The following is a 19,480-nucleotide window of genomic DNA, read 5'->3' on the forward strand; positions in this document are numbered from 1 at the left end:
GTATCTTCAAACAAAAATCCAAAACCAAACATGAGGTTTAACCACAAAACTTTATTAACAACCAGTAATGTAAGTCCAGATTTAGCGTTTTCCTCCAACGCGGGGTGCGCTGACCTTCATGGGCTTGGCGATCTTGGGTTTCTGTGCCGTCTTGGCAGAGGTCTAGAAAATAAGAAAGTCGTTCAAACTCCGGCCAAATCCTAAATCCTCCTGCAGTAAACCTCACACCTACATCTAGATCATTGAGTAATGAAGCTTGGCTACATTTCACATTTCTCACCTTTGCACTTGGCGCAGCGGGCTTCTTGGCTGCCTGCTTTGCCTTCTTGGCCTCCTTGGCAGCTCTAAAATGAGAAGGAAGGTTTAAACAGCTGCTGCTGGACAATTTGGTCCTTTATAATGTCATCTTTAAGTGATGACAGCATTGTTGTGATCTGGTAATGTTTAAATGATCAGTCATATCAGTTATAGTAAAATACTGAAGAACCCCCCCCCCAAAAAAGGCGTAGATACTTCCGTTTGGCTGTTTCATATCAGGTTAATTTTTTGACAATTGAAATATACACAGTTTACATTCTTCAAAGCTTCATTTTGACAAAATATATAAAGAGAATGGCAATCCTAGAGTGAGGGACAGTCTTTATAAGAATTATTTATTTAAGTGGGGTTTAGTCATGTTAAGATTTATGAACAGTAGAGAACCTTAGTGTCCTCACTTTGATAACACAAAGCAACAGTCCGTTACAGACTGCAACCCAAAAGGAAACATTTTTTGTCCCATGTCCAATCTCTAAAACATCCTAGTAAACATGCAAATATTTCTAAATTTTTAAACCCTGTTTCTTTTTGATTAGATGGTTAACAGAAAAGAAATTAATACAATAGTTACTTTTGTTCAGGACAATTCTACAAGCAGACAGCTTCAAGAATTATTTAAATACCGTTTCCTCAAGACATATTCCAAACCACAACCATATGGAGTTCAGAACATCTCAAAACTTTAATCATAGATCCGTCTTCTTACCTGATGGCCTGCTCCCTCTGGGCCTTACGGACCTCGGGTTTCTGGTTCCTCTTGGCCAGAATCTCGGCCAAGGAGGCCCCAGTGATGGCCCTCTGGAACTTCACTGCGCGACGGGTACGCTTCTTTGACACCTCTTCCTGTAAAGGCAGACAAGGCATTTATTAAAATCCTGCAGACTGTCTTACAAGATACTTCTGAAGACACAAACGGGCCCAACACCCATGTTTAAGCCAAGAGAAATAGCAGCATTATTCCTTAGGTATTGTGTTATTGTTAATAAAGCTTTAATCTTCCAAAGCAGACATCCTTTTAAGGGTGCAGCACTGCTGTTACCTCGCAGCAGGAATGCAGACAGGAATAATCAAACAGCTGTTGCTGTATTTAAGTTGACTGGATATTCAGCATCATCAGGCGATTTAAACAAGTCGATATAAGCTTTGACTGACAAAGAGTTTTGTCTCACCATCAATACTAAGAAAAATATCAACATTTAACCAGGCACTGAACAAGTGCTTGATGTGCTACAGACTATTAATAACTACAAGCACAAAAGGTAGATTACTAGTCTTAAAAAAAAAAAAACTAAACTACTCTCCACTTGACAAAGCAAACACTTACTTTAACATTACCAATAATACTCGCCACCACTAGACGATATATGAGCCGTTATGTGTAAATGAAGTTTTTGTTGGAGACTTTGGAGGCTGGTCGATGATGAGACGTCTGAGAAGACCTCAAAGACCAGTACTATGATCCCCGATTGCTCTATGGCTGCAGGTGCGGCGTGAGCGCTGTGGCCAGGACTGCAAAACGCAGCCTGGCCACAACACATGACACAGACCTACACCGTGCACACCATTCACCCACAGCCAAAAAGATGTTCCATCAACTTCACGCACATTCAAAAGCCTTTTTAAAGGTCACAGTTAGTTGTAGTAATACATCATTAAGTGCTACAGTGCATAACTTCAGAGGCATATACAGGAATATATGTGAAGTTCAACCATTTTTTTTCCCTGGTTGAAATGTACAACTAACATTAAACAAATTTTTGTGCAAAGACATTTCTGCCTGAAAAACTTAGAAAAACAGTGCAGTGTTTAGTCACCATTTTAGCCAAATGTATTCCCTCTTTGCAATGTTTGGTTCATATGTTTAACTTATTAGATTTCAAGCAATCTGAAAATGTTTTGCTGGAAGTTTTAAAAGCAGAAAAATAACTTTCCTCCCTAAAGGACACTCTGTCCGTAAAAGTGGCGATGTTATGATTAAATTGCTGTTCCCTCATTAATCCCAGACATTTGTTCTTTTAAACAATAGAAACAATTAATTTGTTAATTACCACTTGCAAAAGAAGCATCTCCCCCCTCAAAAAAAGGCTACAGGCAGAAAGCAGGCACTTATATTTAATGTTTGGCGACAGATGTTGGCAAGTCTCATCATCTGCACATCTCTGGTGATGTTTTACAAAGAAATTACTTGCAACGTCTTCTAAATGTTTTTTTTTTTTTTTTTTTCAGCATTTATTTCCCACTTTCTATGGAGAGAAATTAGATCTCAACTGAATTCATCCTCAGGGACATGGAAATGTACATATGCAATTTTGTGGCGGTAAAGGAGGTGTTGGGGCAGCGCAGCTTTCTGGAACACTTAAGGTCCAACTGCGCAAGTCAGCTTATATATGTTGTCATTGTGACAATATATAAACACAAACTCAAAAGTGAAGATGTTCTACATCAACCCAAATCAGTTTGTGTTTGTAAGCACTGGTACTTACAGACTGGCCCTTCTTGTGCTTGCGTCTGTACAGCACAGTCCAGTTGATCTGTCTGGGGTTCCTCTTAGATAGAAAGGCAGACTCGCACTTGGCGTTCAAAAACTGGAACACCTAACAAAAACAAAACAATTGCTATAATTTTAGTTTGTGTGCTAGAAATTTGACATTTACTAGTTCAATAAACATGTTGATATATTATACCCATCAATAATAAGGACATAAATACTATTATAAGTCACAATTTATATAATTACAATGAATAACAATACTAAACTGTTAAGATGCACAATGCTAACAAGTTTATTATTCAACACACTAACCTATCATGATGTATCAAGATGATTAATAAAAGATCCCTGCTAAAACATATGTACACGTAGGGTATGCGTGACTTTAACATTATCTGACTTCAAAAATACATACTTTTCTCTTGGTAAGAACCTAATGTCGGTACAAACCTAAGTTTTATATGTTCTTGCTAGAACATGATGACGCTGGAAGCTAATGTTAGCAAGGTAAATAGCTTTCAATAGGACCAAGAGTACCTATTACACAGACTTAAACTAACACATAACCAACAAGCCATTCATTTTAAACCAAGAAGGCGTTTACCCCGCAAAACAGCTACATTTGCAAAGGGAAAATGCCAAAATACAATGTGAAATTGTTACCTTTCCGTCTATCCTGGCGTATCGGCGGCCATGGCCGGGGTATATTTTATACCCGCTAAAACTGCACAACTCGACCCTGTAACCAACAAATATAACACATCACCGATAGAAGAGTGAACATTATATCAGTTTTTGCTAGAAGCATCTTAACAATGTTTATTAAAGAGTTCAGATTGCTTTTGATTATATTCGGTACACTCACTTCATGATGGCTACGAGAGGGCTCAAAACCGGAAAGAAAGATACCGGAAGCGGAAACTGATTTAAGGTTATTTATTTGACATTTAATATACAAAAAAAGTGAACGTTTTCTAGAAGTTAGTCGTATGCTTGCTTTTATATGTTTTAATATATTACATTTAAAGTCATTTTTGGGTCACATCTATATCTTGGCTAAACATTACAATTTGACGTCATAACGACCGTTGCTGAAAAAGCAGGTATTTTTTTTTATTAACGAAAATATAAATAAAACAAATATAAAATTATTCTTAAAAATACTAAGTAGTTTCTTTCAGCATTGTTATTAATATCTTTTCTTTATTTTTTTAATCAAAATGTAGTTGGCGGGACGAGCGTACAACCGCGGACAATCAATGAGCTGTAGTCCTATCGGGGGTGTATTGTAAAGCACCCTTATGAAAGAGAAAGACACGTAGAACTACGTTTCCCATAAAGCCCTCCGTGCCCCAGTTTGGCAGCCTAAAGATGCTTCTTGTCTTTCCCACTGTAGCTGTTAGCTAAAGCTTAGCCTTGTCCTGAGCCGATAGGATGGGTGTATCAGACGTAAAGTGTGATACAAATGCTGGTAAGTGGATGAATTGTAGTTTTTCGTAGAGAAACAGATAAATTGGGGGGTTTAATAGAAGACGCCGCGTTGGGCGCATCAGATGACACCCGTTAGCAACCTAACGTTATCAGTACATAGAAACACCCAGAGTCAGTTACTCTAAATTAGACAAGAAGTTTACACGTTTCATGTTTTGTTTTGCTTATTTCGGAATCAAATCAATGCATATTATGTATAGGTATCTTGTACGTGTTGTAGGAGAAATATTTGTTAGGATGGTATTTTCTTTCTGCCCTTGTTTTGTCCTCTTGATGGAATTGCATCGACTGTTAAGCTCAGATAAGCTTTTAAACATTTAAGTCTCAATACATTTGTCAGTCAAACTCGTTGCTTTTGTTTTAAAATGAAAGCCTTGTGTCTGCTGCAGTCATATAAAGTAATGAAATATTTGTGTGTGGCTTTTCTGACTGCTCTGTCCTCATCCTTAATTCCCCCCCCCCCTCTCCACCCTAGTTCCTGTGGTTGATCTTTCAGCTCGCAGTATGCAGAAGCTGGAACCCAGTTTCACATGCTCCGAGGACACCCACACCCTCATCTTGGACCGTAACAACATCATGAAGCTGGATCACCTGGAATGTTGCCCAAGCCTTCAGCAGGTAGTGTTGGGAAAGACACACAACACTCACAAGCAGGACTCTCAAGAATAAAACTTGATGGAGTATTTTCCAATTTGTCCCCTATCCCGCTGTCTAAAATATCCCTCCATCCATTGAAAATATTTGCTGTACCGTGCGTTCATAATGAAGTTTTGTACTTAACCTTAAAATTAGCTAAATAAAAGGAAAGTATGCCACTCTGACTAGAAAAATGTGTAGAACTCGTGGGTTTCATACCCTCTAAACATTTGCTTTGATCTCTGTTTTGATGTCTAATTTGAACTCATTATTTTCTACTAATCAGCTGTCTGTAGCCAATAACCGATTGGTGAGAATGATGGGGGTCTCCCAACTCAGAGAGCTGAGAGTCCTCAATCTTCCCAATAACAGTATTGGCTACATTGAAGGGCTGCGAGATCTGTCCCATCTGACATGGCTCAACCTGTCAGGAAACAACATTAAGGTACGGAAATATTTCACTATGTTGTAATTAATATGGTTGTATATTTATCTAATGTGTCAGATGATAAATCTTCAACAGTCTCCTCTATCCATCAAAGGTCATTGAGCAACTGAACAGCTGTGTGTGTCTCCAGCACTTGGATCTTTCTGATAATAACATATCTGCCATAGGGGATCTGACTAAACTAGAGGCATTAAAGGTAAGTCTTAATGTTTACTTAAACAAAAAATCCACTAAGAAACACTTTAATGATTCTTGTGTTGGAGGGTGTTTTTTTGTGAATGTGATCTATTTTCTGTCCACTTTTGCAGACGCTGCTGCTCCATGGAAACAGCATTACAACGCTCCGCACTGTTCCTGCTCATCTTCCTGCCCATTTATCCATTCTCTCCCTGGCAGAAAATGAGATAAGGGATCTTAATGAAGTAATTATTTACCATTTCATTCTGTCATGACTAGGACCCTAACTGAAATATGACTTGCTACAATAACACATTTAGCTGAATGATAAATTGTCTCAGACGTTATTGTGATAAGTCATGATATTGTTGTTTTGAGACCATTTTCAAACATAATGATAGTGACATAAAAATGTGAGAAAAACATCCTCAAAGATCAATACACTTGAAATTCTAATGAGTATTTGACAATGGAACTCGTAGACATTAAAAAAAATGTCCCAAATTAAATAAAGTATGAAGTTTCTGTGAAGAAACTTTTTTTTTTTTTTTTTTTTTTTTTAAGGAGCTAGTTGAGACCAATGAACCACACAGAAAACTTCTGTCATCCAGTTTTTGATTAGAAATGGGGAGAAAAATGATAAAATATGTAAATATAAATTATGAGCTTATTTTAAATTATTATATGATTAATTGATTTATCATTTATTGCAACTGGCCTAACTGAAACACACAAATATCGTTTATCAGTGACAGTATTGAGTGTTGTTGTTCAGGTGTCATACCTGGCCCCTCTTCATGAACTGGAGCAGCTGTCCATCATGTGCAACCCCTGCGTCATGGCGACTCCCTCGTTGCCGGGTTTCGATTATCGACCGTACATCATGAGTTGGTGCCTAAACCTGAAGGTCCTGGATGGCTACATCGTGACGCAAAAAGAAGGGTGAGCCCGTTTGCCACACTGCTACAGTTTACTTGTGACGCTTTGTCAAAACATTTGAATCTAGTTTGTTTTTTCTTTATCTGCTGATGACAACAGTCTCAAAGCAGAGTGGCTCTACAGTCAGGGGAAAGGTCGCTCATATCGACCTGGGCAGCATGTTCAGCTGGTTCAGTACCTGGCCACTGTTTGCCCTCTGACAGCATCACCTGCCCTGGAGACGGCAGAAGATGCCAAACTGGAGAAGATCCTCAGTAAACAGAGGTATTATGTTGTGTTGCCTAACGCAAGCATGAAATGGTTATTCCCACCCGCTTTTATAACGTATAATTACCTCGAATTCACTCATTTTGTGTCAGATTCCACCAACGGCAGCTGTTGGAGGAGACACGCGGAGACTGTCCCAGTCCTCCTCGTCCAACTCAGCTAGACATTGAAAGCCACAGCCCTTCACATGCAGCTTCACAGAGCGGAGACGAAGTGATGAAAAACATCCCCACACCTGCTCTAGCTGCTGCTCCGTCTGTCCAGGAGAAAGGTGAGAAGACTGCTTTATCAATTGTTCATGAATCTAAAATCAAGGCCTTAAAATATCTTAAATTCATTATAGAACATGTATGTTGGCCTTAATCAAAGGTCTTAAATTTTGTTGTGGTGGGACTATTTAATCTGTAGATGTTCTATGAGGCAAAAGTTGGAGTTTTGCCTTTTACTTAGGTTGGTTAAAGCTTCCAGTAACAAGCTGCTAATAGTTGCTAGCAAGCAAACAAGTCATTAGCAGTTAGCACATGGCTCATTAGCAGCTGGCTTATGTTACGTGAGAAGCACAAACCTGCTGCTAAGAGCAAACCCCAAAAATGTTTCAGTTTTTGTCCCCTGCATTTCTTTTGTACGTCTTAAAAAGTCTTAAATTTGAGTTGGTGGAACCTTCAGAAACCTTTATTTTCCCCTTCTGCTTTCCTACAGAGCCAGTCGTGCAGTTTAACACGTGGGTAAGTTGTGATGCATCTCATGCGTCGCTGCCAGTCGTTCGCAGCCCAAGGATTACAGGGGAGCAAATTTTTTTGGAAGATGTGCAAGCTGACGAGGACAAGATCAACAGCAGCTTGCTTTCCTCTGAGTCCACTTTCCTCCCCTTCACGTCTGACCTGGACCCACAAACGGCCCACACCGACAGCGAAGATGAGACGGAGACATTTGAGCCCGATTCTCTGGCTCCAAAGCGACCGTCGCAATCCAGAAATCCCAACCCTAACAAGATCAATGAGTCGTCTCCGACGGAGAAGAACCAGAGGAAAACAGGTGGAGGGAATATCACGTCTGTTGCCACGACAACAGCTGCATCCAAGGCAAGAGTTGCCATACCCAAAGATCCCACAGAGATGCCCTTTGACTTTGGGAAAGCAGAAAGTAAAGATGCTGGAAAGCCGGCACAAGTGAGCACGTCTGGCGATAAATTAAATCTGCTGCAGGCGAACGAGGCGGCGGTTAGAATCCAGTCCTGGTGGCGAGGACACTACGTTCGATGTTTTCATCCCGCAGCCAAAGAGGTGCGCAGCGAAATCCGTCTGCGCCGAATGCAAGAACACATCCTCTTCCTGTCTGATAAGCTGGAAACGTAAGTTTCTTATCAACAGTGCTTATATAACAGCGTTAACAGATTTCAGTAAGAGGAAGAAAAAAAAATCTGATACGTTTTACTTTTGGTTGTGTTTTAGCACATGTCAGAAACAAGACGTAAAGGTTGAATCTGTTGTGTCGGCAGGATGGAGAAGCAGTATGAGGAGGAGAGGCTCCAAAGGCTGGTTCAGGAGGAGGCAGTGAAGTTTCTATGGAAAGAGGTTAATAATTATTGTATTTATGATTTATAAAAACCAATTTTGCGCATTGGCATGTAAATGGTCGACTCAAACCAAAAAACTTCTTCCTTTATATTTGTTATCTGTGCAAAATGGACAAAGTGTTCTGCTGAAACACTAGCAGAATACAGATCGATTTGACCAAGTTCATTCTTTGCTGTTTCTGACTCATTTTCTCGTCTGTCATTTTAGTTTGATGCCCATGTTACTGTAAGAACATCGTTCAGTTAACTGTTAAAAGTTTGGTACATTATTTATAACCTATCTCTGCATAGCACATCATGCTACGTTGGTTGTGTTTCTTGATCTTTCTGATCTGAGGCCTTCAAAAAATGTTTCCTTTCTGTCATTTTCTTCACTTCACCGTCTTGCACTAGTCTGTGTTGATAACATTAATCCCAATGAAATCCACTGAAGTTTGTAATGTGACAAACTTTGAAAAATGTTTTTGTAGTTACTTTTTCACAGGAACAGCTGTATCCTTTTGGGAACCATTTTCATGGGTACTAAAGTTCTTGAAGTTGTGTTTGCGATCAGTAGTGTGATGTTTTTTCAGAGACGCAGCCTGATATTTTTCCACTTGTTCCGTGTTCTTCACGTAGCTTCAGTCCATGCAGCAGTGGAAACAGTCGGTGGAGAACAAGCTTGCAGCCGTTGCACAGCCAGCTCCTCCAGCTCCGATCTATTCTCCCGGGCTTTGCCACGCAGTCCCTCCTGCCGCCTCAAGCGCCACCAACCCTCCCATCGCAGACGTCTCCTTCCCAGACTCTGGATTCCAGACGACCAACGAGCAGCAGGCGGCGCAGGAGGACAGCTTTCTGAGCAGCGGCACAGCCGACTCTCTGAAGACGGTTCGAGCGCTGAGCTCGGTTCGGAGCGGCTTCGCCGGCGTGGGCGACGGTGCGGACAGCGCAGACTGCAGCCTGTTGGACGAATACCTGTCCTCTGTACAGCAGAGGGAGGAGGAGGCCGAAGAGGCGAACAGCGATAAAACAGAAACGCCACAGACCTCCCCAAGCAGGACAGCTTCCACCAACAACACCCCCATGCAGAAGGCAGAACAAAGCAGTCCAGAGCTGGCCTGAGATCCTTACCCAGAATGTGTGTTAGTAATTATTCTGCGTGGGACTAAGACATTTAGTTCCTTAATAAGACCTTGATTAGGTCTATAAACTGCATACTTCTTGATTACAAATGAAGCTCAATTTTAACTCTCAGAAGAAGCTTGAAACTCCACCTTGCACTGAATGTAACTTAAGCTGTTTTGTACCATCTGTTGTGTTTACTACTGGACATTTAGTGCCATGAAAAGATGTTGGTTGAATGTAGCAACAGAATTTATAGCAGTTAACGTGTACAAAGTTCATCAGTAACTACTGCAAACATGATTAGAGGCTGACAGTTTTTTTTTTTGACAGTTACACAATGTATATGTTGTATTTTTTATTTATTTATTTTATTATTATTTTTTTTTTGTATTTTTGATCTGTTTACCAATGTAGATTTTGTCAGGTTTTGGTCTGATAAGTTTTAGCTGTTGTGCTATCTTCAAAAATGTAAATAAACACGTAGATATGCATTACTGGCACACAAGATCAGCAGACTTCTGCCCGACTTGAATGACTCTCGCGTCGTTCTCATTTTGAAGACAAAAGTTTCCTTATGCTCGGCCCCTTTGCTCGGAAACCAATTAATTTGTATTCGCCTCCAAACCGGACTTGCACTTCCACAGTCAGTTCACAAGCCTTCAGACCACAAACAATCTTGGAACAGTTCTGCCTGGTTCATTTGTTGATTTTTAGCTCAAGACGTGAATTCTCGTGATTGTTTTGCAACTTTGTACCTACAGACAGTCATTATCTCCCTATTCTTAAAACGCGGCATCTTTGGAGCTTCATTTAAATAAAAACTGCAGTGGAGTACAGAAGTAGCTCCTAAAGGTAAGGATGGAATCCTATTTGGGGTCATGAATATGTCATTCTGGGGTCTTAAGGTCAGAAATTAATTTAAATATCAAAGTGAGAATGCATATGCATTTTAGAAATTTTGTCAAATGATAAAAACATGAATTAAAAATGGAAAATAATATATTCATGAATATACTTGCTGTAGTGTTTGTTATGTTAACATTGCACTGCTCAATGCTAGTATACTCAGCCAAGAATTTGAGTCACGACCCTCTTCCATTTTTATTTTGTGGGTCAGAAGCTGGAAAGTTTGGCAACCTCTGAAGGTCTGGCTTCGCTGTGGACCCTCCTATGGTGATGAGCACACGTAGCTTTTATACTAAAAAAAAAAAAAATTAAAAACTGCATTCTAAATGAGCAAATAAACATGTCAAACCCTGACCACCAAGGGGCGCAGTTAAGCCCAGCAGCCATCTTCGGCACAGTTAACGGTGATTCTGCCTCATGTTCGGATTTGTTTCTCTCTCTGGTCTCCTGGCCTTAATTCTTTATTTCCCCGTCGGTTCGATGTCGTTCTAACATGTAAGTAAGATATCATTACACGGCTGAACGCCCTCCGCATAAAATAACGATTTCGGTTCTAGGGTGCATCTTTCTTGTCTTGCCTATTATAAATCTTCATATATAGGCTTGTTTTTATTTATTAAATGTTATTTGCCCGGGTTTTCCGTATGTGAAGCTCTCGGTCTGCCCCGACATTGCACAGTCATCTTTCTTCCGCTAAGATCATTTAAAAACAAAACTGTCGCTCAGTCTACACCATTGAGCTGGTTGTTTGTTTTTTTTGTTTTTTTTTGTCTTTTTTTTTTGTTATTTTGTTTTGCTCATTGCTTTGCTGATGTCTGCAAAGATTTTTTTGGGGGGTGAAATACATAAATGCTACGTTTTTAAGAACTGTATTCAAATCATATCGCCCTGCTGTACGTCAGAACAGCAGGGCGATATGTTAGCAGCTGTTAGCAGCTGGAGTTCAGCTTGGTCCTTTGTTATGGCTTTATCCAGGACTGGACCTAAGATGATGCGGCATTAAAAAAAAACAACAAAAAAAAAAAAACAAGACAATTCTTGTACCCCTTCTCACAAAACTTTCTATCCTGGATGTAAATTACACTATGTGTTTCATCTTTAAGAATTGTAGATAAAAACGAATTCAAAAAAGAATTACTTGGCTATCTGGAAAATAGAATTGCCTAACTTTGACTATAATGGGATGTTTTGATGAGTAGCTATTTTCTTAGCCACTTCCAAATTTACAAAGATAAATGCCATTAAAAAATTTTTACATGGGAGAAATGTTGTTCTTTGTTACCTGTATGTCAGGAAGAAAAGGATTCATGCGTTGAAAGTTCACAGACAATCTGATCAACTTTCAAAAATATTTAAATATTTTCTTCTTGATTTGATCTTTCTCTGTCAGCCTGGTTAAAAGGTTGGATTTTTTTTTCTTATTTTTATTTTAAATGATCGCTGTGAGATTGTGATTACATCATAAATAATTCACTTGTAAATTGAGTGGGAGTAACGTGTCCAGTCCAGAAATAATAATCCTACAAATTAATGTTTCCATAGTCTGGACTGATAATGGCTCTGCTCCATCTGATATTTTCTGCTCTCCCTCTCCGTGTACGTTTCACAGAGCTAATGAGTAAAATCATGCCATCATTGCTGTGGTGACGTGCGGAAGAAGAGCAGGCCCTGGTCATGAGAGACAAAAAGGAGACACCATGTGCCGAAATCCATCCAAGTATGCCTTGCTTTTCCTCTTTCTGTCGTTGTCAGGATTCATCTTCCTGCTGCGCAACATCCACACTCTGGAGGTAAGACAGGAAGGGGGCCACATGTGGGTTTTGTAACTAAAACCCACATCCCATTTTAAAGCGGCAGTATGTTTTCTGTATCATACCGAACTGAAAAGACCTAGTTAATTGCATTTCCATTGACCTTATATTTATGCAGTTTGACTTTAATTGTGTTTCCTATTTAATGGAAACACTGCAATCGTGAATTTGTGGTTTTTTTCGACATTAGAGGAACATTGACAAAGTTTTGGATACATTTGTAATGGGAACTGAAAGTTTCCCTTTTAGTTCAGATTTGACTTTAATTTTCTGTTCCTCCTCTCTAAAAAGCCTCACCTTTTATCCAGACCTTTGAAAAGTCTGAGACACTCTGCAGTGTTGTGAGTTAGTTTGGGGAGTACTTTTTTTGTTTTTAAACTGCCTCGTCTGTGCAGATATACTAATCTACAGAATGAAGATGGGATTTTGTGTAACTGTTAAAATAATTTATTTATTTTTTGTGAAATATATCTTGTACCAAAGGTTTTCAAAAGTATTGCTGTGGGTTTGGGGAGGAACTTGCATTGACTTTAGTGATACCCAGACAAAATGTCAACTGCAATTACCCAATAAATATCCAGCATTGCTAAGTAATTGTCATTTACGGATGAAAAGCAACAGCCTAAAGAATATGTTTTGGTTAGTGTTTCATTAATTACGGTACAAAAGCAACTCCAAACAGGTGAGGTTTTAGTCTGGATTTAAAGGAACTCAGCGTTTCGGCTGTTTTCCAGTTTTCCGGAAGTTTGTTCCAGAGTTGTGGTGCACAGAATCTGAATGCTGATAAATATTTTTCGACTTTGCTCAAATAACAAATTACTAATAAGTTTTGCTGTAATAACAAATTACTCCACCAAAGCTCACTTCTCCTAGCACACAAACAGTTAACTTTTCTGAAAGTCCCAATATCACCGGAGTAACGGCTCAAAGCTGCCAGATTACTCAAACCAACTGTTATGGATTCTGTGTTTTCCTCTATCGCTCTTTTATCCTCTTCAGTCTGTTTACACGCACACACCGCAGCTTACATAACCATGCTAATGCGTGACTGCCGGAGTCATACGTAAACAGACTGAACCTGATTAGACTACCCTTTAGGGAGGGAACAGATTGCAGAGAAAAATGAAAAGCTAAACTTGCTACAATCTTTGCCTTACTTGGTGTGGCCCCAACGCTGGACGGTGAATGTTACTCTGGTCGGAGTTACATTCACCAGTGATGATTTTTTTGGCATTGAAGCCTGTTTTTTATATCTAACCAAATCTCATTATTTCTGGTCAGATCCTGAAACTGGTTGACGAACCTGGGTGGTGCACAGAGACAGAAATGATTGAACTCCAACACAACAAATAACATTTAACCCCTCGGCGATAGATGGCCAACTTTCCCCACATTAGCATGGACTTCCTGCACACTTCTACATTACCATAACTGAGTTACTAATTTATATTTATCGGTTTAACAAACAGATATGAGAACAACGACAAGCTGTAACAACAGCCGGTTACAGCACTGAATTGCCGCTGGCTTGCTGAGTCAGCAGTACTCCTCCAACACATCATGTTGGCATGGCAAAATTAAAGGGGTGTAGCTCTGACTCTTAACTCAGCCTTAATCTGCTGGGTATTTTCCCAGCCCTGAGTCTCACAAGGCTCTCCAAATGTACTCAGTGCTTTAAATACAAGTCAAGTTGTTGCTCATTATCCTCAGCTTGCTTGTCAATAATCATATTTCTCAGATCTGATGGCATGTACTCCGCAGAACAGCTGCTGCCGCCTTTGCTTTATACTCCATGACACAACCCCATCTTACCCATACTAGCTAGGCAATTGTTAGCGGTTACGAGGTTATAATTACCTTCTGAGGTGGACGATCGGTGGGTCAGCTGGAACGGCCCAGCTCACCTCAAGACTTTTCAATTGATCATAATCAGTTCAGATCAAGGAATGAACAAATAATCTGCAATTGGCTAACGAACCCTTGTTGCAGAAAAACTGGTCTTACCTTTTACAATATTATCATTTCTGCAGAGAAATTGCAATTGGCAAAAGTCAATATTGATTTCAGCAAATAATACAAGTCTACAGGGCAGCTGGCTGTGTGTAACACTCAACTGTCTTCTTCTTTTTTAGAGTTGGAACTGCCACGCAATCTCAGCCTTTTACCAGTTTCAGACCAGGATCCACTCATCTCTCATGTCAGTGAACCTCCCAACGTACAATCAGAACCTCACCTTCTGTGCCCATCTGGGCCAGAAACCGTTTCCTGAGGATAAACTTGAAGAGCACTACTTGCTGGATTCAATAGAGTGGCCTGGCCCTCCAGCTCGCTTTGCTCCACCCAGCCTACGCCAGACAAGCGACCCTGTCCACAGTCTCTTCACCATCCTTCCCCATAAGGAAAGAAGAGAGTGGCGCATCGGGGACCAGCTGGAGGCTCTGGTCCAAATGCACGACTATCAGGGTCGCCCTAAGCATTATGGCGGGGACTTTCTCCTTGCCAGGCTGCATTCTCCAGAGCTCGGAGCGGGTGTAGCTGGGACGGTGGTAGACCACAGGAATGGAATTTATTCTGTTCTGTTCCCGCTGCTCTGGGTGGGGTCCGCCCAGGTCGAGATAACGCTTGTGCACTCCAGCGAGGCGGTCGCTGTGCTGAAACACTTGAGGGAGCATCGGCCCGATCGGGTTTTCTTCAAGAGCCTGTTCCGCTTGGGCTTCTTGTCAGAAACGACAGTGTGCAACATGTGCTTACCCTCCGACCAGCATTCTCTGTGCAACTATACAGACCTCTACACGGGCGAACCCTGGTACTGCTACAAACCCAAGATACTCGGCTGTGACACCAGAATCAACCATGCCAAAGGGGGATATTTAAAACACCTCCTGACCAACAAGGAGGCTCTGCTCTTCCAGAGGTCTGTCGTGTTTTATGGGTAAACAAATCATACTGGGTTCCTCCACAGTCTGGGCAATTCTGGGAATCAAGTGTTTTCCATGTCAGGAATATATGTGTAAAGGATGAGAACGAACTCAATCCGTTCATCCATCCATCCATCCATCCATCCATCCATACATCCGCTACCAATCAACCCAATCATTTAGTATGATGTACACTCTATCAATACTGTAATCTGCATTTGTAAACAGCAAGCACTTTAGTAACTTTAGCTCGAGGACTGTTTTCTACAAACTTGTTTACTAAAAGATTAACATTTGTTGTCACTTGACTTTCACTCTAATTTGCTTTAAATAATATTTCGCTGTCATTTTCCCAGTGGTGTAAACATCAAAGTTCAAATACACGCCTCAGGAAAAGACAGAATCAATGTGCTGCCACCTGAAGGTAAAGTTTATACTTCTTTGTCCAGCATTTCAGTGTCTGTGTATTTTGTGGATTAATTTTTTTTTCTCCCTTTGCAGCAGATGATGTTGAGAAGGAAAACAGCTCTGAAAGAACAGAGCCGGTTAAGCCTAAGCCTTCTGGATATTATTTCAAAGACTCATGGAGGCCGTTAGGAGGGACCGTCATGCGTCACTTCAACGAATCGGCGGTAATCACTCAGTGTTTGAGGAACAAGGTGATCAACATGTACGGAGACTCGACCGTTCGACAGTGGTTCGAGTACCTCATTACTTTGGTCCCAGGTGAGTCGTTGTTTGTTTTCACCTTGTTTTATTTATTTACTTTCACACATCCCCTGTTGCTCCTAAAGCAGCTTTCATTTATTCCCAGAGTTGAAGGAGATAAATCTACACAGTCCCAAAAATGTGGGGCCCTTCATGGCCGTGGACACAACCCATAACATTCTGTTAAAGTACCGCTGCCATGGCCCGCCCATCCGCTTTTCCACCGTCCTGTCCAGCGAGCTGCGTTACGTTTTTAATGAACTGGACGGCCTCTCCGGAGGCCCCAACACCGTGGTGGTCCTCAGCATCTGGGCCCACTTCAGCACCTTCCCCGTGGAGGTGTACATCCGGCGCCTCCGGCACATTCGGCGGGCGCTGTTGAGGTTGCTGGGCCGGGCACCGGAGACGCTGGTGGTGATCCGGTCGGCCAACCTCCAAGCCCTGGATGCGGAGGTGAGCCTGTACAACAGCGACTGGTACTCCCTGCAGCTGGACACGGTGCTTAAGGCCATGTTCAGAGGCATGGATGTTCTCATGGTGGACGCCTGGGAAATGAGTTTGGCTCATCACCTCCCTCACGCCCTTCATCCTCCTCAGGCCATCGTGCAGAACATGATAGACATGCTTCTGTCTTACGTCTGCCCAGTGACAAAGTCAAGGACAAAGTAGAAGCTGCGACGTCTGGTGAAGATATCCGTTTGTCGAAGGGAACGGGAATCCGTCTGTCAACTGTATGGATCTGAACAGCTTTTCTTCTGTTCTGCTTCTCAGAGCCACCCTCCCAAATTTTAGCGAATGGTTTTATATTTACTGTGTTTTGCATTATTCCAGAAATGCCAAAGACTCTGGCAGAATCATTTCTTCTCCATTGGTGGCACCAAAGTGAACGTGTGTGTGCATGTCGAGTATACCCGGTGTCTTCACGCCTCTTTACTCACAACATGCTGAGGCAGTGAAAACATCTTTTGGGGCCAATGTAAGAGAGGCTTTCGTCTTCTTTTTGGTTAGCAGACATTTTGTTTTGCCTGAGAATTTTTCTATTTTTGCCTTTTACATAATTAGTCACAAGAGCTCCTTGTGACTAATTATGTCACTAGACAGTGCCTCAAATGGTTTTGTTTTTCCTTTTATATTTGGCTACTCCTCCCAAGTGCTTAGGAACTCTTTTCACCGCTGATAGATGTCAGCAGCAGCTTTGGATAGATGTTTTTCCTCTAGGCATTCACTGAGTTTTTTTTTGACTGATATTATTTTTAGCATTTAGGTGTGACAAACAAAGAGAATCAGAAGAAATCTGCAAGACAAGCAAATACTTTCTCACAGCAATGTAGATGTTTATTCTGTGGTGGCGATCAATTATATCCACCTTTAGACTCCATGTGTTCCTCCTGTTTTTCACAGGGAAATTGTTTGTCTGAAGGAACTGAGCCTTACAAATCATTGCATTTTTCAGTAGGTTGAAAAATATTATAAAACAAGCTTTTGTTTAGTGTAACATGTTTACAAGCATATTAACTCTCACTATGTTTACTTTAATAGCGTTTCACTCCTCAGTATGAGAAAATGTAAAGTGAATCAAATTTTTTTTACAGATTTCTGATCAAAAATTTGCCTCAAGAGGATGTTAGAATGTGTTACAGTTAGTTTCATCATTGAATATTGATTTAAGTGAGAAATAACCATTGCTGGCTCGTGTTGGAATATAATTATCTAGGATATTTTATTTAAAAAAATGTGAAACTCTGTGAGCTATCAGTATTTAAAAAATATAACGAGAATACATGCACTTTTAAATAGAAACTTTTACTTATCTTGTAATTTAGTACATGGAATAACCAAGGCTACTCTATTTTTTGGGGATTTGGGAGATTTTTAATTTTGTGGCATCTCACCTCTTACAGATATCAAAAATACCACGTGTGCCACTAGATACATACAAGCCAAATCTACCTGCAAAGACCCAATAATGTTACTTAATCTCTTGCTAACCTATGCCGACACTTTGTCTGCACCGATGAAGATGCAGACCTCGGCATGCAGAATGCTTGGAGTGGCTGACACATTACGAGAGTCGGACCTAGTTTTAAACTCATTCTGCTAATTATTTAGCCATTTGGGGGACATGAAGACCGTCTAGAGTATTAAACCAAAATCAGCCCAAGATGGTCAAAGAAATGGAAACAAAGCTTACTCTGTTTGCTCTTAAGCAGGCTTATGCTGTAGATTTTGCAATCTTCATCAATAAAAACATTTTCACATTTTGTCAAATGCAACATAATTAACTAAATGAGTTCAATTTTTCCACTCACATTTAATACTCATATTTAACAAGCAGACAGGCTTCCACTTTAATCAAAGATTAAATGATATTTAAGCTTCTAAATCAGTGTTTCTCAACCCTGGTCCTCACCGCCCCCCTGCTCTGCATGTTTTAGATGAGCCTCTATTCCAGAGCAGCTGATTCAAATGACTGCATGACCATCAAATACTGCAGAAGCCTGTTAATCACCCAGAGATACAATTCAGGTGTGTGGCAGAAGGGAAATACCTAAAACATGCAGGACAGGGGGGCGGTGAGGACCAGGGTTGAGAAACACCGTTCTAGAGGCCATTAGCGTTTAGCATGAGTCCTTACTTAGCTAATGGCTTCTTTTATCCCATTGAAGAAGCTAATTAATTGTTTAACGGGATAAATCCTTGATAATTGCTCGTAATGATGAGTTACAATGAGTACTGGACAGCAAGTAGCTTTTTATCTACTTACTTTTAAAACTCTTAGACATGGAGTGCAGGCAGGATCACATTATTTACTGTAAGATGAAACAAGCAGGTGTTTTAGAGTCAGGAAAAGATGTTTACTGACCAACGTTATGGTAGCGACGGCAGCTGGAGTTGGCCCTCAATCACTTGGTCACCAGTTCGATGTCTGATTCTGTCGTTTTGTCCTTGGGCAAGTCACTACACCCACCGGTTAGTGATCGGAAGGGCAGACGGCCCAACATAGCAGCCTCGCTTCTGTCAGGCCGCTGCAGGACAGCAGTGGCTACGATCTAGTAGCTTACCATCAGTATGCATGAATGGAAATGACTGATCTCATTGTTAAGCATCTTTGAGAGACCTGGAAAGCTCTACACAAGTCTGATTTTATTTCTTACTTCCTCTTAGGAAATCAAGTTATTTGAGCATCAACATAATGTTTTATCCTAAGACCTTTAAATAATGTTTCGTGCAAATCTGATTTTTTACATATAAGTTTACCAAGACTGTTACTTTCCCCTTAGAGTTGCTTATCATTTTTGAAATAAAGAATTTTATATTTTACTTTTACTACGTGATTATTTTCTCGTTTTTTGCAAAATGTACCAATATAACCTGCTGCTATTGGTATTCTTCAAAGAGTTAAGGAACTTCAAATGAAAACAAATTGTTTTTGGGACAGATTGTTGGTAATAAACCTGAAAAGATTTAATGCAAGACTGGTTCTTTGGCAAGCAGCAAAAGAAAGAATGGGCAACCCCACCGGAGCAAAACGCAATTATGCAAACAGCTTTTACAAGACAAGCTCGAAACATAACATAAATGTTTTTTTGTTGTTGTTGTATTAATCAACACCTGGTCCCTTGCAGCTTTTGGTGCAGGTTTGTGCAACAAACTACAGAACAAACACTTTTCAATGATATATCAAACTCG

At 40.5% G+C, this 19,480-nt stretch overlaps 3 protein-coding genes across 5 annotated transcripts; 2 read left to right on the top strand and 1 right to left on the bottom strand.

The window, feature by feature from the left end:
- Positions 1-31: 31 nt before the first annotated feature.
- On the bottom strand, positions 32-3,777 carry rpl24 (ribosomal protein L24). Its single transcript, XM_015045495.1, has 6 exons — positions 3,675-3,777; positions 3,473-3,548; positions 2,802-2,912; positions 1,025-1,161; positions 281-344; positions 32-162 (listed from the first exon to the last, which is right to left on the bottom strand). Exons 1-6 carry the CDS (start codon positions 3,677-3,679, stop codon positions 82-84), a joined length of 474 nt encoding a protein of 157 aa, XP_014900981.1. The 5' UTR covers positions 3,680-3,777; the 3' UTR covers positions 32-81.
- Positions 3,778-4,078: 301 nt separating this feature from the next.
- Positions 4,079-9,955, top strand: cep97 (centrosomal protein 97). 2 transcript variants are annotated; one of them, XM_015045491.1, is made up of 11 exons: positions 4,079-4,280; positions 4,776-4,918; positions 5,223-5,381; positions 5,479-5,580; positions 5,693-5,806; positions 6,337-6,503; positions 6,600-6,764; positions 6,860-7,038; positions 7,467-8,118; positions 8,266-8,341; positions 8,916-9,433. In XM_015045491.1, the coding sequence occupies exons 1-11, from the start codon at positions 4,244-4,246 to the stop codon at positions 9,348-9,350; spliced, it is 2,229 nt and encodes a 742-aa protein (XP_014900977.1). In that variant the 5' UTR covers positions 4,079-4,243; the 3' UTR covers positions 9,351-9,433. The 2 variants fall into 2 exon arrangements, with proteins under 2 accessions (XP_014900977.1, XP_014900976.1); XM_015045490.1 differs by having other exon boundaries at positions 4,084-4,280; positions 8,962-9,955.
- Positions 9,956-10,718: 763 nt separating this feature from the next.
- nxpe3 (neurexophilin and PC-esterase domain family, member 3) lies at positions 10,719-18,073 on the top strand. 2 transcript variants are annotated; one of them, XM_015045493.1, is made up of 6 exons: positions 10,719-10,848; positions 11,963-12,143; positions 14,297-15,078; positions 15,439-15,506; positions 15,584-15,808; positions 15,897-18,073. In XM_015045493.1, exons 2-6 carry the CDS (start codon positions 12,051-12,053, stop codon positions 16,457-16,459), a joined length of 1,731 nt encoding a protein of 576 aa, XP_014900979.1. In that variant the 5' UTR covers positions 10,719-10,848; positions 11,963-12,050; the 3' UTR covers positions 16,460-18,073. The 2 variants fall into 2 exon arrangements, with proteins under 2 accessions (XP_014900979.1, XP_014900980.1); XM_015045494.1 differs by having other exon boundaries at positions 15,587-15,808.
- The last annotated feature ends 1,407 nt before the right edge of the window (positions 18,074-19,480 follow it).

The sequence above is a fragment of the Poecilia latipinna genome, unplaced genomic scaffold (assembly GCF_001443285.1).
Source record: "Poecilia latipinna isolate Pla-1442-1.1 unplaced genomic scaffold, P_latipinna-1.0 Scaffold730, whole genome shotgun sequence".
Taxonomy (NCBI): domain Eukaryota; kingdom Metazoa; phylum Chordata; class Actinopteri; order Cyprinodontiformes; family Poeciliidae; genus Poecilia; species Poecilia latipinna.